Source organism: Phocoena sinus, chromosome 15, assembly GCF_008692025.1.
Source record: "Phocoena sinus isolate mPhoSin1 chromosome 15, mPhoSin1.pri, whole genome shotgun sequence".
Taxonomy (NCBI): Eukaryota; Metazoa; Chordata; class Mammalia; order Artiodactyla; family Phocoenidae; genus Phocoena; species Phocoena sinus.
The window spans coordinates 36,379,641-36,404,770 of NC_045777.1; the positions used below are offsets into that span (position 1 = coordinate 36,379,641).

The 25,130-nt window shown below is 40.9% G+C and overlaps 1 protein-coding gene across 1 annotated transcript in view; it reads right to left on the minus strand.

Moving 5' to 3' along the window:
• The window catches only part of PAK5 (p21 (RAC1) activated kinase 5), a 180,983-nt gene that overhangs the window by 29,795 nt on the left and 126,058 nt on the right, over positions 1 to 25,130 (minus strand). Inside the window, exon 3 of the mRNA XM_032605866.1 lies at positions 14,437 to 15,222. Coding sequence (XP_032461757.1) covers positions 14,437 to 15,222 — 786 coding nt within the window. The remainder of the gene's footprint in view (positions 1 to 14,436; positions 15,223 to 25,130) is intronic.

The window sequence follows — 25,130 nt, forward strand, 5'->3', positions numbered from 1 at the left end:
TGAACAGTGACTGTTCCATACAGTCTGCTAATTCATTCTGGGTAGTGTTATTATTATATAAAGTGCTTAGCACAGTGGCAGGAATATAAAATAAAATAATAAATAGCAACTACAGTGGTAATAAGACTAGTGAGCATTTACTGAATATGTACAATATACTGGTAGCATATATACTGCCATACATTAACCTTCTAAAACAATCAAAGTGTCCCTAATTGTAATATATTCAGCACTGTATTCTAATTAAAATGCTATATTTGACATCAAGCTGATTTGTGTCTAAGGCCCTGGATTTGTGCCATACACAAGGAAAACTGGCATGTGTATGTGCTGGGCTGGTGGGGAGACGAATGTCAGCGTAAATTAAATAATTCAATTCTTCCTTTAAATTAAGCCAGATTAGCCAAGCCCAGTCTAGTCACAAGGCCAGTGTGTGAGGGCAAGCGGGGTCTGTGACTTTTATTTTGAAAATGTGTCCTGGGAGCCGCCACATGCCATCATCTCCTGGTGTCCTCCTGGGAGGATCTCCTCCTGTAGTTTAAGTGAAACTGAATTCATTCCCCGCAAGCATGTATAACTCGTCTCTGAAGAAATGTCAGAAATAAAAGGCTGTTTCTTGTAGGAATCACATCCGGACACTGCTCTTCCTTATCAGAGTCTAATCTTCACGGCTGGCATGATGCATCAAGAAAAGGATGCTGGGGCTTCCCTGGTGGCACAGTGGTTGAGAGTCCGCCTGCTGATGCAGGGGACGCGGGTTCGTGCCCCGGTCTGGGAAGATCCCACATGCCATGGAGGGGCTGGGCCCGTGAGCCATGGCTGCTGAGCCTGTGTGTCCGGAGCCTGTGCTCTGCAACGGGAGAGGCCACAACAGTGAGAGGCCCGTGTACCGCAAAAAAAAATAAAAAAAGAAAAGGATGCTTGTACCTGGCCTTACATTTAGGTCTTTAATCCATTTGGAGTTTTTTTTTTGTGTATGGTGTTAGAGAATGTTCTAATTTCACTCTTTTACATGTAGCTGTCCAGTTTTCCCAGCACCACTTATTGAAGAGACTGTCTTTTCTCCATTGTCTATTCTTTTGCCTCCTTTGTCTTGTAAATCAACCATACTCCAATATAAAATAAAATAAAAATTAAATTAAAATATAATTAATTAAAAAAAAAAGAAAAAGAAAGCAAAGGACGCTTGTCTGCACAAATGGGACAATTTCCAGTCAGACAGAATGCAGAGATGTTCAGTGCTAGCTAAACGTCTTTGATACTAGGTCTTGGAGATAAAACGGTGCCATTATCTTTCATGGCTGCTGGGAAGAGGTGCAGACTCTTAAAAAAGCAGTGGGTGAGGAGCAAACACTATCACAGGAGACAGTTTTTGGAACCAGACTCAAGGGATACCAGTCAAAGGACAATGGACTTTTGGCTCCAGTGAGAGAATGCATGGTCCTCCTTCTAGACTCCATCCCCTCAAGGAGATGATGGTGGACAAACAGCTGGCTTTGGGAAGGAGAAATTCATAGGTGACTTTGTTCTGGCCACCATCTTGCAGAACCATGGCTCACAGTTGGGTTTTGATGACCCAAGGATTCCATGATGGTGACTATCGCTGGCCCACACGTTGGTGGCTGGCCTCATGATTTTTCACTCTAAGAGTCAAGCAGAAGGCAGTTAATCCCACTGTATTGATAAAGCTGAGGCTCTGGGAGGTGAAACTGTTCCCAAGCAATCCAAGGCCAACTGCCCCAAACCTCCAAGAATATTACACAACCCGATTCTTCAGCTCCGGTCAGGCCTTCACCTCCAGTGGGAGGGTATCCATATCCCAGCTGCTGGACACAGTGGCACCACAGGCCTTCTTTCTTGTCTGCCTTGGCATTTCTTCCACTAGTTGTCACCTCCCTGGCCTACATAATCAAGGGTGGACATTCTCTCTGATAAAAAGTAGGGGTGTTTTACTGGGAGCAAAGTCGGGGCCCCTTCCATTAACCAACTGCTCTGTTAGAAGCTTGTCTCACAGGAGTAACTCATACTGATGTTAATAATGGTACTTGACATTTGCTGAGTGCTTCCCACGTGCCAGGGACTGTTCCAAGCATTTCATGTACATGGCTACATTTAAATCCCAAGTTACACAGTGAGATAAAGTCCTGTAATTGTTCCATTTTACAGAAAAGGAAACTGAGGCACCGCAGGTTTAAGTAGTCGTGCAAAGGTCTCGAAGCTCCTAAGAAGTCGAGCTGGGGTTCAAATCCTGACAGTGTCACTTTAGAACATGGGTCCATGATACCTTCTCAGAGCTATCTTTCAATGATGCAAAGGTAGACAGGGTCAGGACAGAAGTGGGCACAGTGTAGAGTAACTGCTACGGAGCTAAAGCCTGATTAGGGTGTTTCACTGGGGGCCCAGATGTCTGAGCAGCCTGAGGCCAAATGCAAGAACTGGGCCAGAAAATGATGGACGATAATGCCTGGGGGAGGGGGGTGAAAAGAAAAATTAAGTGTGTGTGTGTGTGGGGGGGGGCTTGGCTTGGCTTATAGAAATCAGCTCAAAATATACCAAAAAAAAGAATAATCATCACAGCAAAATGAGTTGCTCATATATACATAATTCACTGCTTTCATTTTTACTTTGGCCAGAGCAGAATTTTGTGTTCAGCTGCAATGTCCAAACTTTCTTCTGTGTGTTTGTTCAAGAAAGAAAGCCCAAGCTTTCTTCTATAACATGGACTCCTGGCCCTTTTCCATGGCTCTTAAACTGTTATAATTATTTAATTGTTCTACTCTAAATCATCTTTCCCATGATATCTTATAATTATAAATGGGTGAAACAAAAATGATGAATTTGTCCATACATACTGTTTTGGACATATATACATGTTTGTATCTGTAAGAGAGACTTGCAGAAGAGTGAAGCTTGAACTGGGCTACCTTTTCTACAACCTGATTTACAAATATATTCTAGAACAAAAGGAGTACATTTGGAGTCCACGTGGGCAGGACTGTAGCATCTCAAGAGGGATGTAGGATTTTATAATCTAGTGAAACCACAATGTGGTGAAATTGGACCAGGGAAAGGTATAGATATTTAATAAGCGAGTCCAATGTGCCTCCCACCATCCGTGCCCCAAACCATTTCGAAAAGATCTATGCATATAGTTTACCTTCTAAGACCTTATTGCAAGGGCAGAGGGAGCAGGGGTGGAAAGCCACAAGGCAGGAGAGAAGACAATAAAGAGACTCCAGAAAGCCTTCCCCCACTCCTCTAAAGAGAACAGTCCTGTGATTTTGTGGAAAAGTATCAATAGTTTCATACAAGTGAGACCATGGCCTGCATACTTTTAAGGGTGATCTCCATATGGCAAGATGTAATAAGAGCAGAACAGATTTATTTGTAAATTATTACCCAGGCTGATATCACCAGACTGCCAAACTGCTTAGTTGATGTCACATGACCACTAATTGTCATTGGAAATCAGATACATTCTCAGAAGGAATTCTCGCTACAGGAATCTTTAAAAATATTGAAAAGACAGAGAAACAGTCTTAGTTTCTTTCCTCTAAAATGGTTAATAACATATTCATTTTTTAGTTTCCCAATGCCTTTTAGAATTCAATATAAATTAAATCTTAAAGAAACGGGCTTTTTCATGTCTCTATTCAAACTCAATCAAAAAATAAGAAGGACCAAAAAAAAAAAAAAAAAAAAAACAAGCAGTATTATATGGGAATAAATAATCCTCAGTTAACAACTCAGCCAGATTCCCCTTCCACAATGAGCACATCTCCAAGGATAGGGCCAGTCACAGGCTTGTGATGTATCAAAATTATAAATAATTATAACAATGAATTCATTTAATCAATCAATTTCACCAGGGGTGTGCTGGGGTGGACAGGGCATAAAACTCCACACAGCTATCAATTACTCTGATTAAAGCTGGCTGTCAGCCAGAATTCCCCTGATCCATGTTAGTTAAATGCACAGTAGTCTGAATTTGGCAGTGTAATCAAGGACCTAACTGAACTGTGAAATTGAATTCTGCAGTAGAACATCATTTGACCATTTTATGCCAAGGCTAGAAAAAAAGGCTTGGTGGGGGGAGGGAGAGAGAAAGAAAAGAAGGAAAAAAACCCTGCGGCAGCATCTATTTGTCACTGTGGCCTTCCATGCTGGCGACAGGGAGGCTGCGGCTGGATTGTGCTGGAGGTGTGTGTGTGCACGGGCAGGCGTGTTGTAAGTCTGCGTCCACAGAATGGGGACTGCGGAAGTTTCCATGAAGGATGGTGTCCCTCTATCCACTCCTTGCAGTTATAGGGGATGGGAAGGCAGCTGGTTCCAGTGCTTGAGTGTGATGCTCCAATACACCTTTCAAAGTACAATAAAGCAGACACTGCTCATCCCCCAAATGAAAAAAGGCCAGACTGCGTGATGCTTGTTCTCCACAAATCAAACGCAGGATAAAAGTGAATCATAAGGCTCTGAGCAAGAAAAGGACATCTTAAATTGTCCTTACTTGGCTCAGAGGGAAAGGTAACAGGACTAGGCTTGGCTTGGGGAAAGAAAAACGTCTGCTTGTAAGGATTCGGGAGAGAATCAGTACCTAGCTTTCTCTGTAGGGACATTTTAGAGATTGATAATTAGGGGAAGGGGATTCATTAAACCCTGTGACCTGCATCCCTCCTGTTATGTTCTGCAATCCCACAGCAGGACCACCACTGATGCAGCCAGTCCCCGCCTGCCTGGCCTGTGGTGGATGGGCTCCTGTGTCTCCATCCATGACTTTCCAGCCTTCACTTCCGCTGAAGTGACTGCTGACACAAGAGCTCCGATTACAGGATGGTAGGGAGTTGTTCCACCTCCAATGGCATCTTAATAAACAATAGCTACTGTCCCCGCCTGAGGAAGAACCATGCTCATTTTCCTCCGAATTACTTATGTTCATTTACAAAATGGAGTGGCCCTGTTTCAGAGCCTATTATATTGGCCGGATGACAAAGAGACACAGCACACACTTCGAGCTGGCACTCAATTTCAGTGAAAGAGGCACACATATCACAGCAGGCAGCAGTGGTCAAGAGCAGGGCCCAGTAGAACCTCAGGGATCAAGGTGTCTCCTTAAGGTGCTGGTGCAAGGAACTTGGGAAGGAGGTTCAGTTCTGGATGATCAGACACTTGCTGGGTTTCCAAACTGCATGTAGCAGAAAGCCATTCACCATATTTAGCATTTTTGCAGGAAAATCTCCCACACCGTGAGGCTGGATTCTTATTTAGGCATGTAGGAATTTACACCTTATGACACGAAGTTTGAAGAGTCGTGTACTTCCCTGCCTTACATAACGGATGGCAAACGCACACGGAGAGTTCTGACAAGTGGCTCATGAGCCCTACAAAGAGGCAAACCCTAGTTATTTGAAGAAATGAGTCAATCTCCCATCAGCAGGCTCAAGGGGACAGGGTATTTCGGGCTCTTCCTCCACCTCCGAATCAGTATATCCAATTAACCCCCCACCATTGCTACTCCAAACGAAGGATGCATCCTCTATTCAAGAGCAGATTACTCTGCACCGAGCTGATCTCCCTGTGCTATGCGGCTGCTTCCCACTAGCTATCTATTTTACGTTTGGTAGTGTATATATGTCCATGCCGCTTTGTGACCACCTAGAGAGGTGGGACAGGGAGGGTGGGAGGGAGGGAAACGCAAGAGGGAAGAGATATGGGAACATATGTATATGTATAACTGATTCCCTTTGTTATAAAGCAGAAACTAACACACCATTGTAAAGCAATTACACTCCAATAAAGATGTTAAAAAAAAAAAAAGGTAATATGGAATGGAGTGAAACAGGTGGGGGTATAGATAAAACATGACAGCCATCAGTTGGTAAATATTAAAGCTGGATGAGTTCATGGGTATACAAGGAACACTCACAGTATTTTGTATACTTTTGTATATGTTTAAAATTTGTGATAATTGTTTAAAGACAAGACGACACTGTAGAAAACGGTTTGGCAGTTTCTCAAAGGTTAAACGTAGAGCTACCGTATGATCCAACAACTCTGCTACTACCTACACTGCACATCTAAACGAACTGAAAGCAGGGATTTGAGCAAATATTCGTACACCAATGATCATAGCAGCGTGATTCACAATAGCTACAAGGTGGAAACAACCCAAGTGTCAATTAACCGATGAATAACAAAATATGGTATATACACACAGTGGGATTTATTAAGCCAAAAAAGGAATGGCATTTTGTTACATGCTATAACATGGATGAACCTTGAAAACACTAGGTTTAGTGAAATAAGCCAGACATGGATAAATATTGTAGATTCCACGTACACGAGGTACCTAGAATAGGCAAATTCATAGAGACACAAAACAGAATAGAGGTTACTAAGGGCTGGTGGGAGGGGAAATGGGGTTGTTACTGTTTGATGGTTACAGAGTTTTTGTTGAGGATGATGAAAAAGTTTTGGTTATCGACAGTGATGATGGTTACACAACAATGTGACTGTATTTAATGCCACTGAACTGCATATTTATAAATGGTTAAAATAAATATGATTTATGTATATTTTACCACAATAAAAAAAAAAGAGCAGATTACTCTGACCCGTGATCTGTCACCGCCTGCAGGGACATGGTGGGGGGAAGGGGGTTGCACCTTTAGGGATTAGTTCACTGCTGTAGAATATGGTTCAAATGTGTCAGGGCCTCTAAGAGCACTGGGACAGACAATGCCAGGTTAGATTCATTTCGTTTTTAATTTGGTAACGGGAAAACCCACTTATAATGACCAAAATACAATTTACTTTGAACCACAAGAACGTTCATGGGAAGAGGAGTTCATTCATAGGCAAATGATGCCTAAAGTCTCCATGAGAAGGGACAGATGTTAGAGATGTTGTTCTGAATCACCTCTTTGATGTTTTATGAGCCTTAATGAACATCTTGCAGGAGCCCATGTGTAAAGGAAGAAAAATCTATAGGCGATACTATCCCTTGTTATATTAAGCACTTTTCTCTCTCCCCCTACCCCTCTCTCAGATTTTGGACGCAGCCCATCAGATTTCAACAGCCTCGTCATTTCACTACCCATCAGGCCCTAAAGTGTCTCTGAAAAGTGTTCTGCTGGGATCCTTAGTAGATTAGGAGCTACAGTTTTGTTCCTGGAGCCTTGGTTGAATCTGGGTGTGACAAGTACCACAAAGAATGGTGAGACATTAAACTATTGATTCAGGAAGGCTGAGCACACTGGTTCAATTGCTTTTTCCTTCTAGGGAAAACAAAGTGAAGCCGAGCAGTGAAAAAATCATTGCACTGGTGATCCCAGAAGGAAAGTCTAGGGAACCATGCCACGGTTTTTCTTGCATCCTCTCTCTTCACTCAGAACCCCTTAATATGCTAGCTATTTGGGATGACCTGGGCCCAGCTTTGGTCACTTTGCTGCTCTGCAGTGGAGATGAAGAGGGTAAGGTAGAGGGATTGGTTGGCAGGAACCATCACAACTATGCATCTATAGAGATGATGGCTCTTCCCTTAATGCTGCTAAATTTCTGTTCTCTCTTAGCAGCTGTCTTCCATAAGAAGTCTGAGAATGTCATTTCCATTCTGGAGAGTAGAGAAAGCACTGGGGTGGCAGGATTGGGGTCCTCAGGCCAGTTCAGTCACTAAGGCTCTGCATGACCTTGAGGAAGTCACACGGCTACTCTGGCCTTCCGTGACCCATATCTCTAAAGAGATGACAGTAGTAATTATGAGGCTGCACAGAGCGGCCATGAGGGCAGAGTCAGATAGAACCTGTCCCCATAATTTGAAAATATGTAAAAGATTATACCGACAGGTTGCTCCTGTGACTGGCGAGAGCAGATATGGTGACATGTTTTCCAACCAGAAATATTCCTGAGACTAAGGGCTGACACTGAGGGCTTGCCATGTGCTAACTCCTTTACATTTATTAACCTTTTTTTATCCTCAGGACAAGTTCGAAGTAGGTATCGAGACACCCTATTTACAGATGAATGAACTGAGGCACAGACAAGATCACACAGATAGAAAGTGCTGGAATCTTGGGGATCTGATTCTAGAACTTGTGCTCTTCAATGCCTTCTGTAATGGGTGAGAAAATCTGGTCTGTCTTTTATAAAATCAAATAAGACCATCACTCAAGGTACAGTGAGTGCATAGGAGAGACTCAGGGATCACTACTCTTAATACTTTTTTTGCAGCCCATGGTCCCAGCTTTACCCACAAATCACAGTCTGCTGATGCTAAGGAGCTTCTTAGAGGATTCCAGCCTACCAAGAACAGAGAATAAAGTGCATTCCCATGCACCTCAAATCCACCTGTGAATCAGCACCCATTCTTTGTCAGCAAGGTGAGGGCTGCCTGCGGTGTGTGCATCTGGGCCCCAAGGCCTCATATCCATCTCTCTGCTCCTTGGTTTTCTTGGTGGAAATGGGAACGTTCTGGAATAGGTAGGCTTTAGAGTGAGACGGACCTAATTTTGGATCCTGGCTCAGCTGTTTGTCTTCACATCCTCGGGACGTCCGGAAAGATATAGTCTCTTTGAGTCTCAGCTTCTTCACTGTAAAAGGGAGATGATCTTGAATTCTTTCAGAGTTGTTGCGAGGACAAAATTGGGTCATGCTTGTAAAATGCCTAGCACAGTGCCTGGCACACAGTAACCTCCAGAGTCACATCACAGCTGTCATCCATCTACACACTATACACACAGACTGATGTATACAGAGGATGCATATTAATAATTAGGCTACTGTAATTATCAACTTATTTAACCTCACTCAACATCATAAGGCAGGGGCAGTCTTTATTCCCATTTCATAGAGAAGTAAGGGCACAGTTAAGCAGTTTATTCACCCAACTGTAAGTGGCAATATCAAGACTCAAACCCAGGGAGTTTATCTCCAGAACCTATAGCCTTGACTGCCAGAAAGCATTTGGGAAATGACAGCTAGAGAACAGTGCTTCTCAGCTGGAGTTGCTTCTGCTCCCCCTGCCCCATATGACATTGGGCGGTGTCTAGAGATATTTTGTTTGTTACAAGTGAGGGAGGGGTGCTACTGGCATTCGGTGAGTAGAGGTCAGGGATGCTGTTAAATATCCTACAGTGCATGGGATGCCCCACAACAATTACCAGGCCCAAAATGTCAATAGTGTCAAGGTTGAGAAATCCAGCTCTAGGATGGAACAGGATGACACAAACCAAGGGGACTTTATTGCTGCAGGTGTTAGAAGGGGCTTGTAAGGAGCCAGGTTAAGGCGTGGCACCACAGAAGCTATTCCTGTGCCATTGGGGATGTAGCCAATGTCTGGCTGAAGGGGTTGAGCCCAGAAAGCTGGGTCCCAGCTCTGCTCTGAGCAGGCTGACTGGGCTGTTTCCTGAGCCTCTCAAAGCTCCGGTGTCCTCATCTGTTCAAAGGGGGCAAGAATTTACAGGACTATGAGGCTCAACAAGGCAACACACGGACCTGGCAACCAGCCAGTGTTTAGTGAACTGGCAGATCTGGGATGACGCTGGGGGCTTCTTGGCAGCTGGAGCCAGAGCAAGGGATGGATGTGCTGGGCCAGCACCAGACACCCAAGCCAACAGCCGCCTCATCCCTGGAAAGCATTGGCATGAGCAAAAGCAAATGCAGTGGAACAGGGTCTCCAGCCAGTTTCCCTCCCTATAAGGCAGCCTTGTCTGCAGGGGAGAGTGGAAGCAGTCTCTCTCCATATCCGTTTTGGTAGTTCTGTGATCTGAATGGTGCTATATGGATATGGTTTGGGCTTTATCTTTCCCCCAAGGTTTCATCTGCTCAGCCCCAGCAAAAAAAACATTTAAAAGTAAAGAGATGGATGCCAATATCTACAGATTTCATAACATCCTTTATTCCTGTCACACTAATGGGAAAGGTAGGTAGATAACATTGGAGGAGTTTTTTACTGTGGGTTAACATTTGTAAATTTTTTTTAAATTTAAGCCAAAATGTAAAGCTGGTGTCACACACACACACACACACACACACACACACACACACCCCTCCTCATTTTTGCTGTATCTGGAAACTTACTCAAGTTTCATGCTTTCTTTTATTATTGGAGATGTGAACGTTACCCATCAGTTTCTAGAATTTTCCATGAGCCAAAGCCCAATTATCTGAATCATGATTGCTATTTCTTCTCTCAGCAGGAAATCCAAATGTGATTGGTAGATTTTTAAGAGTCTAGTTCTAAGGACACAGGCACCTAAGTCTTTTTAGAGAGATGTTATATTTTTAATCAAGTAAATGTTTTAATTACTAACAGGCCTCCTACCTCCTACCCTCCCACAAGACCTGCTCAGGAATTTCTCACGGGTCTCCTATGAAACATGGAGCAGCAGCTTACTCCTTTGGAGTTCTGATTATAAGGACAGAAAAACACTTGGTAGGAACTGTTATATATATATATATTTTTTTTTTCTGAGCCACAATAGTAGCCAAATAGCCAAATATAAAGCAGGTCTGCTTTGTCTTATATTTGGAAGTCTGCAAGAAGAGGGAATCAGTGAAGAATTAAGCAATCTATCCCCTCCCTCCCTCATTCCTCCCATCCGCTTCCTATTCCTCCACTTAACCTAAAGTTTTGGTGGCCACTGGGACCTCTCATGGTTTTATTGGCAAATGCAGTTGAACCCCTAAAACTACATATGCCAATATAATGGGAAAAATACTGAACTGGGAGAAACTGCAGACCTAGATTCTTGTTCTTCTTTTGCAACCAACCAACTGTGAAACCTTAAGTGTGACATGTGACTTTCTGGACCTCACTTTCCCCTTCTGTGAAATGAGTAGGCAAGGGATGCTGGTGGTTATATTAAATCTCAATGTCTCTAGGGATTAGGCTAATGGGAAAAATTAATGAAGTGGGCTAGGCAGAGCCTGTCTCTTGTAATGGGGCAGCTTTTACCTCTAGCCAATTCTATTTCCAATGCTATGTGAAAATGTGGGTCCAGGGATAACAGGTTGTCCCATTTTTCATAAGAGAAATCTGAGACCCAAAAGCTGAGACTTCTAAGTGAAATATCTTGATTTTTCAGATGTTGAAAATGACTATTGGGTGACTAAACATGTCAATGGGCCAAATATAGCTCCATGACTGAAAGGTTAAAGCCTCTGGACACAATTTTCTCGATGACGACCTAAAACAGCTCCCAACAATAAGCATTCAAATATGCAATACACACAAAATCATATTTGATCCTGAATAGCCAAAGCAATCCTGAAAAAAAAAAGAACAAAACTGGACATATCTCATTTCCTGATTGCAAACTATATTACAAAGTTATAGTAATCAAAACAGTATAGTTTTGGCACAAAAACACACTTAGATCAGTGGAACAGAATAGAGAGCCCAGAAATAAACCACACATATATGGTCAATTAATTTTTGACAGAGGAGACAAGAATATACAATGGGGAAAGGATAGTCTCTTCAATAAATAGTTCCGGGAAAACTGAATAGTCATGTGTAAAAGAATGAAACTGGATCCCTATCTTAAACCATACACAAAAATTAACTCAAATGGATTAAAGACTTGAATATAAGACCTGAAACCATAAAGTTCCTAGAAGAAAACAGAGGAGTAAGCTGTTTGACATTGCTCTTGGCAATGGTCTGTATTTTAGACTTGGCATTAAAAGCAAAGGCAACAAAAGCAAAAATAAACAAGTAGGATTAAGTTAAACTAAAAAAACTTCTGCTCAGCAAAGAAAACCACCAACAAAATGAAAAGGCAACTTACAGAACAGGAGAAAATACTTGCAAATCACATATTTGACAAGGAGTTAATATCCAAAGTATACTGGGAAATAATAGTGAGGAATTCAGTAGTAAAAAAACGCCATATTATCTAATTTAAAAATGAGCAAAGGACCTGAATAGACATTTTTCTGAAGAAAACATACCAATGGCCAACAGGTATATAAAAAGTGCTCAACATCACTAATCATCAGTCAAATGCAAACCAAAACCACAGTGAGATACCACCTCACACCTGTTAGGATAGCTATTATTAAATAGGTAAGAGATAACAAATTCTGGCAAAGATGTGGAGAAAAGAGAACCCTTGTACACTGTTGATGGGAATGTACACTGGTACAGCCACAATGGAAAACAGTAAGGAAGCTTCTCAAGAAATTAAAAATAGAATTACTACATGATCCGGCAATCCCACTTCTGGGTATATATCCAATGGAAACAAAATCATTATCTGAAAGAGATATCTGTACTCCCATGCCCATTGCAGCATTATTAGCATAGATATGGTATGGAAACAGCCTATGTGTCCATCAATGAATGAATGGATAAGAAAATGTGAATCAAAGAAAAAATATATATATACACACAAAGGAATATTACTCAGCCTTAAAAGAGAATGAAATCCTGTCATTTGCAATAACATGGAAGAAGCTGAAGGGCTTCATGCTAAGTGAAATAAGTTAGATAGAGAATGACAAATACTATAAATGGCATCATTTGTATGTGGAATCTTAAAAAAACAAAGGAAGAAGTCAAACTCATAGAAACAGAGAGTAGAAAAGTGGTTGCCAGGGTCTAGGAGATGGGGAAAAGGAAGAAGTTGGTTAAAGGTTACAAACTTTCAGCTATAAGGTCTGAGGATCGAATGTATAACATGGTGACTATAGTTGATAACACTATATTGTAGAAATCTGCTGAGCAAGTAGAACCTAAATGTTCTCACACATAAACAAAAAGGTAAATATGTGAGGTGATGAATGTCTTAACTCAGTGAGGGAAATCCTTTCACAATGTATATCAGTTCATCATCTTGTACACTTTCAATATCTTATAATTTTGTCAGTTATACCTCAGTTAAGCTGAAAAAAATCACATTCTTTATTCCTAAAGTAACCACTGATGTTCAAAAACCAGAGAATGTAACTAGATTCAGCTACAGAATGTATTAATTTGCTTAGCTCACTCTAGAACTATTAAGAGGTTCCTTTGGTTGAGTGATGTGCACAGTAAATCGAATAAATGACCTCATGCATCATGACACATGCATATGGCTTCTTATAACTTTGTCTTTTGGTTAGTTAGACAAACTTATTTCCAACCATTGCCCCGGCAAGAACATAGGAAGAAAAGGCAGCCATGATACCCTGATCATGGGGATTCAAATAAATAACACAGTGAAATGGAAAACATTCTCAATATTTAAATTTTAACTGGCAGTACATATTTCAGGTCTTTATTTCCTCAAGATTTATTTTTAAGTTTATATATTGGGAACTAAAGTGATAACTTTTTGCTTTTTCTAAAGTATGGCTTAGTATGACTAAGTATGGCTTAGTCACTCCCAGCATGTCCCTAAAAGACTTCAACATCTTAGATTGGGTTTATGAGAAATAATGAGCAAAGGAAAAACACTGGGTGTTGACAATCAATCAAACAGATGATGCAGGCAGGCTTGCCTTCCAGGGTTTGCTATGCAGCCCATCAAGCAGTTGAAGGGACAGTATTCGGTGAAAGGTCCACGATCACGCTTCAAGAAGTCAAGTCTCCCTCAACTGGTCTGAGACCTCTGAAATCAAGAGCCCACTGCCAGACGTCCCATTTTCACTTTGCTGTACAGGGGAGGCAGCAAAAATATTTCTAAGTTACTCCGGGAAAATAAACCCCTGGCACAGTTTCCAAGGCATTTTTGCAAAGTCAGTAACTCCTCCAACAGCCGTTCCCAAACTCTGGGATATCACGGACCAGCCACATTTCAAAGCAAATTTGCTGCAGCTAACATTAGAAAGAAAAATTATCAAGAGAGGAATTACAATAAGACAAAAAAACAATTAAAAGCACACCAAAGAAGGCCCAGCAACCAGATTCCATCTATTATCCCAAAGTTTCATACGAAAAAACAATGACATTTGAATACTAAACTAGTAGAAAGAACATACTCTCAAAATGCAGGACCATCTCTTGAGTTGAACAAAATTAACTTTATTAAAAACTTACCACGTTATCCTGACTTTTTCCCCCTGTCCACAGTTCCACGTAACCATTACCGGAATGCACGAACCACTGTTATTCTACCTAATGGTTTACAACTGTATACTCCTTAACACAGGACTTAGTGCCATGTGAGCACATAACATTTATTATTAGTATATCAGAATATCTTTCAAATACATATTTTTTTTGGTTTTTAACCAGAAACCTTGTAGGAGCTCCTAAAAGGCTTTGATTTTAATGAATAAATGTGCCTTGCCCTAAATTCTCTGCCCTTGGGGCTCGTGGGTGGAAATCAGGTAGAATTTTGATAGAGATTCTCAGTTATAGACAAATCAGCACTCTAGAATATGTATAAGAAGGTCATGGGAGCACACCTTTGTGGAGACCCCACACACCAGAAGGAAGGAGGTGGTGGACATTACCTTTGGAATGCACATTGTGGGCTCAGACAAGCGAGGGTAGGTGTAGGAGCTGTAGGAGTGTCCTTGAGGGTGGGTTTTAAATGCACTTGCTCCGAAGGGCATCATGGGTTCCTGGAGCCCGGAACCTGACCGTGACCTCTGCCGCATGGCGGGCTGAGGGCTTGTCTGACTCAGGTATGATGACTTTGGCCTCCTGTCATAGTCATCCAGGCTGGGTCCCCACTCACTTTCGCTGTACGCCAGGCTCTCCTTGGAGCACCCACTGGTCCCTGCAGTTCTAGAAGGCGTGAATTGGAATGGATAATCCAGAGGGGAGCTGCTTGAGGCTCGCTGGTACCCCCATTTGAGGTCACTGTACTCACTGGGTTTGCTCAGTGAGTCCAAGTGTGTGTGATAATCAACAGGAAACCTGGCTCTGTTGGATTGCAAAGGCTTCATCTCAGAGTAGTAGGCTTCCCCATGTTGCATTTTCATTACGTGCCCATTTTGCTTGGCCGAGTGGCTGCCTTTATAAAACGGGTCCAAATCATCTCCATAGAGACTCTTTTCTTTGTACTTTTCCGTCGCATAGTCAGCAGTGGTATCAGATTCGCTGGAATACTGTGAGAAGGTGAGGAATCCATTTTCTTCCCGATGGCCTTGATCATGGCTGGAGGCTCCCTGGTCTGGGGTGGGCGGGCTTTCCTTCCTTAGGGAGTTGGAGCGGGTCACAGAGATGTTGTCGAAATCCTCCAGAAGGCCATTGATGGAGGTTTCCTTGCAGGGTTTGTTTCCTCTAACGATTGTCTGGGAATAAGAAAGGGAACACTGTTTAAAGAAAACATTTAATGCTTTCAAATTGATGGAAGAATCCCACCCCGAATCCATCCAATTTAAACCACAGAGGAAACTAGGCCCCAGGAACATTTCATTAAAAAAGATAAAAGAAAAAAAAGTCTGTTGGTTGATTTGACTGGTGAAATAAATCAAATATAAACAATAATCTCAAACTGCAAATTCTTCCTTACCTATCTCAATAGAGAGATCAAACATCAAAAAACCATTTAGAAGACTATATATAGGATATCATTGTCTTATTTGCCAGTTCATTGTTCCTCCACTTAATAATAAACCCTAGCTATCCAACAATAAACTGATGACTATAATTTTAAGTCTATGACTCTTTTGTTATAAAAGGTATATTTATTTTTTATTTATATTTTACATTCGTCTTCCAGATTATTTGCAAAATCAAAAACATTGGTACTCAAATAGTAACATACTCAGAAAGAGGTGCACATTTTTATACCTTTTTATGGAAGACACATAGTAGTTGAAGTTATCAGATTTTATAGAAGAGAAAGAAACTTTCTGAGCTGTAAATAGGGAGCCGCATGAAGATTACTTGCATGATTTAATTTGTGATCAAATGTGACGTTCTTATTAAGTATATAACTGTAATGCTTTCTTGGCCACACTTCTGCGTATCATCAGTATCATCACTGCTGAATTTTGGATAGCTTGGTAATGATGTGCTTGTACCCGAATCTTAGTGACAAATTGCCAAGCCCAAATGTTCCCTTTAATGAGCCTAAATAACACTGGAATGAATAACAGGAACAGAAAGAAATCAGAAACTACTTACAAAACCAGTCAGCTGCACCTTGACAATAACAAGGTTTGCAATAAAATATGATGGCGGTGGGGGGGGGGGGGTGGGGGGGTGGATAAAAGAACAAAGAACAAAGTGTGATTGCAGACTTTGGGATTTCAAGAGAAAAACACCTTTGAGAAAGTAGCAAGGAGTTCAAAGCTATCTCAGTTAGAACAATAGATTTCAAACTGGAAGAAAAAGTCAAAGTTGTCCTAGAGCATATGTTTTTACAGATCAGTGCTTCTCCAACAATCCATAGTGAAAGACAAGGTTTGGTCTTTTTTCCCCCAATCAGTCCTGGACTAAAGCCTTTGGTCTCTACCCTTTACTTTTAAATAGTTTAAGTCTGGAGTACTTTCAGATTAACAGAGAAACTGCAAAGAGAGTTTTTATATATCCCTCACCTAGTTCCCTGATTGTTACTATTAATTAAACTCCACAGTTTATGTAGATTTCATTAGTTTTTTTCCTGGTGTTCCAGGGTCCCATCCAGGATACCTCATTACCTTTATTTGTCATGTCTCCTTAGACCTGAGACAGTTTCTCAGACTTTCCTTGTTTTTGATGACCTTGACAATTTTACTGGTCAGGCATTCTGCAGAATGTCCCTCAATTGGGTGTGTCTGAAGTTTTTCTTATGGTTAAACTGGGGTTACTGGTTTGTGGGGAGGAAGATCACAGAGTAATATACCAATTTCATTACATTATATTCAGGGTACACATGGCTCATCACTGATGATGTTGCCCTTGATCACCTGGCCAAGGTAATTGTTGCCTGGTTTCCACACTGTAAAGTTATATTCCCCTCCCTTCCCTCCCGCTTTCCACATTTCACTCTTTGGAAACAAGTCACTAAGTGCAGCCCAAACTCAAGGGGCGTCAAGTCAATATCTACCTTTCTGAGAGGGTATATCTACATAAAGTACTTGGAATTCTTCTCCACAGGAGACTAGGCAAGTCTCCCTATTTATTTATTCAATCATTTATTTGAATCAGTAGGGATGGAATCATGGATATTTACTTGTTTTATACTCTGGGTTGTAATTCAATACAGGCATACTTCATTTTATTGTGCTTCACTTTATTGCTCTTTAAAGATAATCTTTTGTCTTTTGCTTTTTTTTTTTTTTAACAAATTGAAGGTCTGTGACAACCCTGCCTCAAGAAAATCTATTGGCACCGTTTTTCTAACAGCATTTGCTCATTTCTTGCCTTTGTGTAACATCCTGGTAATTCTCAAAATATTTCAAACCCTCCACCAGTAAAAAAGTTTACAACTCGCTGAAGCCTCAGATGATGGCTAGCATTTTTCAGCAATAAAGTGTTGTAAAATTAAGGTATGTACATTTTTTTAAACATAATGCTACTGTACACTTAACAGACTACAGTATAGCATAAACATAACGTTTATATGTACTGGGAAACCAACAAATATGTGTGTGTCTCAATTCATTGGGGTATTTGCTTTACTGCAGTGATCTGAAGCTGAACTCGCACTATATCTGAGGTTTGCCTGTACTATGTTGTTTTGTTGCTCAAATCGTTCCAGCTTTGGTTGTTAAGAGTTCTTTCAGATTGGTTGCTGTGTCCCTAAGACAAGACTCCACTCTTTTATTTTTTGAGCATTTGCTTACTTTCTGGCACTATAAGGTGCTCCAGGCTCATCTTGTATTTTCACTATCCTTGCCCTAAAATCGGCCATTTCTCCAAGGAGCCTTGGTTCCATTTACTGGAGAATGATATTAGAAACCAGTATCTGGGTGCTGGGTATGCACATTGCTACTGGGGTGTCATTGTTTCCAAGCCTCTCTCAGTAAACAGAGCTATGAAATATGCATATGTAAAGTCACCCATGTACACACACATCTATAATTCTATAAATCCAGCTCTATCAATATTAAACTAAACCTGAATTCAGACGGATATCTCTGAATCTAATCTAGTACCACATGGTGCATTCTAGCTTTCCCCCTTACTTGTCTGTAATCCCCACTCTCCCAACAGTGAAAAACCTGGATTCCATCATCTGCTGTTCATTTACCTATTCAATCCCCATAGATATGCATAGCAGTTTCAGAATTATGAACCCACACCACTATGGGAAACAACTTTGCCAACTAGAGTATAGTGTTTATGTGCAGGGTTTTTTTTTTTTTTTTTTTACTTTAGTCTTACAGTTTCCATTCAAATCACTGTTTCTAAAAGTTACTTAGGTTGGTGTCTTTTTTCCTCACACCCCCCTCAAGGAGGCTATGTCATACAAGTGTAATAATAGATTCTTTTGTCACACTCTGCATTCCATCTTGGGATGCTCTGATCTCCTGGTTGACAGTTTATTTTTTAATTGCATATGTTAGTTCACTTTTGGTGCTGGAAATTTCAATGGGAATTGACAAATGCAAAGCATCATGTATTCACCACTGGCAGTGCCATACAGACTAGTTCTACCCTCTCTCTCCTCAAATCTCCTGACCTTCCCCTAGTCAGACACTACCCCTCCCCAAACCCTGTTTTTCATCCTTACAGTTTTGCCTTTTCCAGGATATCACGTGAACAGAGCCACACATTCTGAAGTGTGGTGAAGACTTTAACAGATCTCACCATTTTGGAACATCTTCTATAGCATCGTGATCTTACCATGAAGCTCCAAGCCTTGGAGTTATTGATGAATAAAAGCTGAGTACCACGGAAATTAAGGTATGGTTGCAGACATTTGAAAAGAAGAAAATCTTATCTATAGTGAAAACAAACAAACAAAACTCCAAGAACCGAAAGCACAGTCTTTTAGCATTTTCAAATGCTAAAAAGGAGCTCCAAAAAAATGCATTTGAAAATGTTTACTGAAGGTGTACATGAATCCCTCTTAAAGGAAACTTTTCTCTCTTGCAATGAAAACTATTAAATCAGTGTTAACAAGAAGGGGCTTACAAAATGTCAACCTTAAAAATAAATTGTTGACCCACCCTCCAAAAATTTTTTAAAAAGAAGGGTATAATAACCTTATGTAATCAGAAAAAACAGTTAAACTAGAACCAAGGCAATATGTGTTTCCATGACACAGGTTTCACTTTAAGGAATCCTAAGAGGCAAAGTGATGATAATGAAATCCAAACATACAGAATTCTAAAACACGGTTTAATCAGGCTTCAAAAGGTAAGAACCGCTATTTATTACTGTCAGGATGTGTTTATTAAAGCAAGATTGTGCAGTTTTGTAGAGATCAATAATACAATAATTGCAAGAGTACCAGTAAATTTCACACAGAAGAACAGCCGGGCATTAAAAATCAATGCAACCCAATCTACTTGAGTTTAGTGCTGTGGTTCTCATTGTCTCTGCTCTGTGCCTCGACCAGCTCAGCACTGGCCCTGGCTCCTGGTGACAGAGGCCATATTTCATGGTGCTCCTTCCTCAAGCTGCTGGCCGGTGATAAGCTATAATGGATATGTGCCTAAGAACAGCTGTCTCCCCTTGTTCCCGGGAAGAGATGAAAAAGTGCCTCTGCTCTCACAAACTGTATTAACCTTGACAATAATAAAGTGTGTAATTAACAGCTTTGCCCTAATAAAACCTTGCATTTCTTTTCCAAAACAATGTCTTCTATCCTCCTCAAGAATGTGTTTCATTTTGTCTTTCTGGTAAACACTTCTCTGGAGGTCAATAAGCCAAATAGTCCCCTGACTCAAGAATAAGCCAGGACCTCTCAGAAAATAATCGACTTTTAAGCACTCCATCTAAATTCTTACCCTCTTTGCAGAGAACCAATTCCCTGTTTTTATTAAGGAATGTGGCTAGAAACACCTGAGTACATAATCACAACAAAAAGACCTGATACACTTGGATTTATATGGGAAGAAATGTTGGTTTTTATAACATCAAAAGAACTCAGACCTTCTATTTTCTTTCAGTTTTCTACATACACTTTTCTGTTGTTGTTGTCTTTTTTTTTTCATTTTTTTAAATCTCTTAAAAAATTTTTTTAACATCTTTATTGTAGTATAATTGCTCCTTTGGTAACCACAGGGGGTGGGGCTAATTGAGTGAGTAGTTGAGAATCACATATTCCTGAAAAACATGAGAATTATGGGCAGGGTATCTCAGAGCAGAGGGGGTGGTGAGGGTTTCTAACCATGAAAACCCTTTAAAATAAATTATGCAATAATCTTAATCACGTATGGAATCCAAATAAGCCAATTCCTTTGCTAAAAATATTATTATGTTCTGCATAAATTATTAAAAAAAGTAGAATGCATCTAAGGAAGGTTCTGTGAATTTTGTGGAGATCAAGATTTCCTCATTAAGGTAATTGGAAAATGTTCTATTGTTGGCCATTTTCTCTGCCTTTGAAAGCACAATGAATCTGACACATTTACTCATCAGTTCCATACAAGGATAACCCCTGAAGGTGACTATTTATTGTTAACTTGGATAAGCAAATGTGTAGTTTATAGCCCTGGTTCTTGCTGCTTGCAATGCGAGGCAGCTGGGCTGTAGTCAACTGAAGTCAGTTTGCCCAGAGTTAATAGTCAGAAGGGCTTTATGTTTGTATTTAAAGTCAATCTGAGACTATGAGTACCATAATTGGGAATTTAACTGTTACCTACTTGCCGTTTTTTGCTTCTGGTGTCTAGGTAGCAATGAAGTTTATGGAGGTATCTCTGCTCAGTAATTTATCCATTTAATTAAACAAAACATTGTTTCTAGGTGCAGGGAGCACTATGAGATGAATGAGACAATATCCCACTCTCCATGTACTATATTCGTATCTTAGCCTGGCTTCCTCAAAAGCAGAGCTGAGACAATGGCTTGCATGTGAATAAGTTTATTTTGGAAAGTGAGGTCAAGGAACAGCGGGAAACAGGGAAGGGGGGAAGGAAATTCGGGGGCACATTATCAAGCTGGTTGTCTGTGGACAATTAGGGGTCAATTCTCAGTCTCAGAACTGAAGATTCAAGGGAATGAAGATGCAAATATTCATCTTCCCATCTCCTCTGTCAGAATGGCTGAGAGGACCCCCCCATGCATGCCACCAGGTGGCAGTAAAAAAAATCACCAGGTCCAAAAGCAGAGTGGTGCGACCGAGGTGACAGCAGGCTGCCTCAGCAACGGCTGGAGGAAAAAACGTTGACCTAAAAGATGTGCAATGGGACACAAGAAGTATCCAGTACGTCTGTTTTAGACATATATTTCACAATACAAAAGTTAAAATGAAGTAAGGCAGGGTCCCCTGCTCACAAACCAATGGGTGTGAATATCGGTATTCTCAGTTAATGTGGTAGATATGCACCAAAGATGTGTGCTCCCTTTCCATAGGGCAACCTTATTGATGTCAAGCTGTTCCCAGCCAGGGACCATATTTCCCAGCACCCTTTGCATCTAAATGGACCATCAGACCAACTCTCACCCAAGGACCATGAGTAGGTTGTGATGTGTGTCCTTCCAGGCCAGTTACAAAGAAATGTCTTTTCTTCTCTTTATTCTCTTGTCTACCAGCTGGATGGAGAAGATCTAGCAGGATACTCTCAGAAATTGCTAGGAGATGCTGGAGCCATGTGATGGAATCTGCATTGCTCAATGACCATGTGCAATGCCATGCTCTGGACAGGAACATCCACATTGGATACTGAGTAAGAAATAAACTCCTATTTTGTTGAGCTTATTTACTGAGGTGCATGGGTTAATACGTTATAGCAGCTGGAAGGAATTACCTTAACTCACAAATCATACTGATGACTATAGTGAGTCTGGAATTATAAAGCATTCCTGGAATAAAAGAGAGACAGAATTTCACTGGTTTCTCTATCAAGTGTGTCCAGGCTACATAGAGAATAGACTTGGGGATGCCAGGCAGACGGGGTGGGGAGGTGGAGGGAAGGATGTATTGGGAGTTTGGGGTTAACAGATGTAACTTATCATATATAGAGTAGATAAACAACAAAGTCCTACTGCATGGCACAGGGAACTATATTTAACATCCTGTGATAAACCATAATGGAAAAGAATATAAAAAAGAATGTATATTTATGTATAACTGAATCACTTTTCAGTACAGCAGAAATTAACACAACACTGCAAATCAACTATACTTCAAAAAAAAAAAATGTGTCCAGGCTAATCCTCCATCAATGGCCATGGAGCCAAGGTCACCCACACCAGCTCCAGGGATGCCAACTCTGAGTTATGAACCAGACATGCACTGATAATGAACTGCAGCACCTGGAGCCCAAGATGGAGCACTGAGAGCTGTGACTGGAACTACTTATCTTAGCTTGATGCTTGGGTACCAAGAAGAGCTGACCACACATGAAGAAGTGTTTCATTTTTCAGTATTTCAGGGTGAGATACAAACTCATACGGATAGCGAAAGAAAGTATCTTCATTAGAGTGTATCACACAAGGGTCAATCCTGTAGTTTGATATTAGTCCCGGTGATAGATTGCTTGTAAAATGGGCACCACTAATCCCCTCCCAATGCGATGTGACATTGTAGTTCTTCACATTGGGAGGTGGTGAAGTCTACGTTCCCACCCTTGAATTTGGGATGGCCATATGGCTTGCTGAGACAAAAGAGGGTGGCAGAAGTAACATGATACTAATTCTTAGTCTGGGCTGCAGGAAGCCCTGCTCTCTCTCTTCCCTGCCTTTCCCAGGTGAACCAGCTTGGACTGGCCGTCTGGAGGATCAGAGATGAACCATCCCTGCTGAGGCCATCCTAGACCAGCCAGCCCCAATTCATCTATGTGCCCCTTTCCTCCACACTGGCCAGAGTAGGGAGATGCAGAAGAAAGGAGGCACAAAAGCTGGGAGCTGGGCCCATTTATGCTAGGGCAGGTGGACCAGACTGCAGAAGGGGAAAGGCCTGCGTGCCTGTGGGTAGGGAATGCTAACCCTTGATGTGGCTACAGAAAGGGACATTTATATGAGTGGAAACTCACTAGAGATGAGTCTGGGAAAACTGGTTTCTCTTAAATGGTGCTACTCACGGAGCCCCCATCGTCTGCTTTTGCCCACAAAGGATGAGTTGGCATGGAGTCCAAACAGGGGTGGGGTCAAAGCTTATCTTTGAGTGGGTTTTAGGTTTTTTTCATGGCAAAATTATTTGAAATTGACATAGCCTTATGGTTATAATTTTGGTTCCATTTATATGGACTCTAAAAAAACAGTCAAAATGGGCATTTTAATATTTATGCAGAGTTTCCTATTATCACTTAAGATTTCTTAAGGAAGTCATTAGATATCAGGTTGCTTCAACAAATTTAGGGTACTTGTGAGGTAAGGCATCTATCCCTTTCTACTCTAAGATTTTTTTTTTATTCCATATTTTAAAAGTCCTGAAAGATTGAGATGTTTAAATATATCAAGAAATTTTCAAATGTGGTGACTGGGAAATGTAAAATTAAATATGTGTTTTGCATTATATTTTGATTGGACAGCATTGAGGTAGAACGGGGCTTGGCAAACAATGACCCATGGGCTAAATCTAGCCTGTCTTAGTAAACAACATCTTACTGGCACACAGCCACATCCATTTGTGTAGCTACAGTATGTGGCTGCTTTTGCACCACAACTGGCAGAGTTAAGTAGTTGCAACAGAGACCACATGGCCCTCAAAATGTAAAATATTTACTAACAAGCCCTTTACATAACATGTTTACATAAAATCTACAGTATCACTAGTTGGACAGGAACATTTTTGGGGGAAAACTGTTCGAGTATTTGATTCATGTGCCACGACAAAAAAGAAGAAAGACTCCCAGTAAGTTGGGTGTGTGGTTTCAGAGGGATGTGGTCACTTGGCACCAAAGGACCACTCTTGGCTTATGGACAATCTGTGGTTCTGTGGCAGAAGGGACATGAAGCAGAGGTCTCCCCACTCCTGAAGCAATTCAGTTTGTGGGCCAAGTCAATCCACTAGAATAAGAAACCACACCCTGTTCTCGAAGGAATTTTCAAGTGACAGTAGAGAAGCAAGTTGGCTGAGTTTTGCTGGGTGTTGAGCTCAACCTTAGGCATCGCAGATGAAATGGGCATATGCAAGGGTTGAGCACTCCCCTCCCCCATACAGGATGTGAGCTTTAAATAATTTGTGAGATGATTGAAACGGCTGCCATCATTCCATGCACTTGCTTAAAAGAGCTTCCAGTCACTAACATTGACTTAAACAGTTACTGTGTGCCAAGACAATTAGAAGTGTTTTTCCCATATTTAATCCTTACAACAAGACTCTGAGACAGGGGCTTTATTACCCCTTTGTACAAAGGAAGGAAATAAGACTCAGAGAGGCCAAGTCACTTGCCTGATGTCACTCAGCTGGTAGGTGCAGGGTTTGAAAGCAAGGCCCACTCTTTATCTATTACAAATACTGCTTCTCAATATATATGGAAATCACAGCACCTCTGTCAGCACACACAACCCCACCTACCCTCTGAAGGGGTAGAAAAGACAGTAAAAGCATCAGGACAAGCTGTATCACTTTGTGATACAATGAAGGGAATGTAAGCAAACACCATGGCAAGCAAAAATAAAATATTTCCAGAAACAAAACTTTCCTAAGGAAGGATGTTTAAAACTCAGAATTATGGGAACTGGGGAAAAACAAGTTGACTGCTCTTTGGAATAATTAGCCCTTGCAGCAACTTCAAAATTCTGTCACTGTAACAAAAGAAGTATCTTGTTACATCCCATTTGCTCAAGATTCTGACATTTAAAAATTTAATAACTAACAAAATGTGTAGTATATGCATTGATTACCACTCTCCCCCTGTAAAGACCAACCAACTGAGTCTTGAAATATGCAATGCTAAATGTCAACATTTTTTGCTTTCTCTGATAGGCTATATAAGGAAGCACAAGCTATGCTTATTTTAAACTTGGTCAACAGAATTTTACCTTTGAGTGTCCAAAACTTTGTTATTTTTTTAACCTGACATTTTAAGCAATCTTAACAAACATGAAAATGATTTCTTCAAGGCATAATAAATGTTAAGAAACTTGTTAATCTGTAAATAAGTCTTCTAGGTGGTTAAACGACATTTAAAGTATAAAGTTAGTATTAAAACAA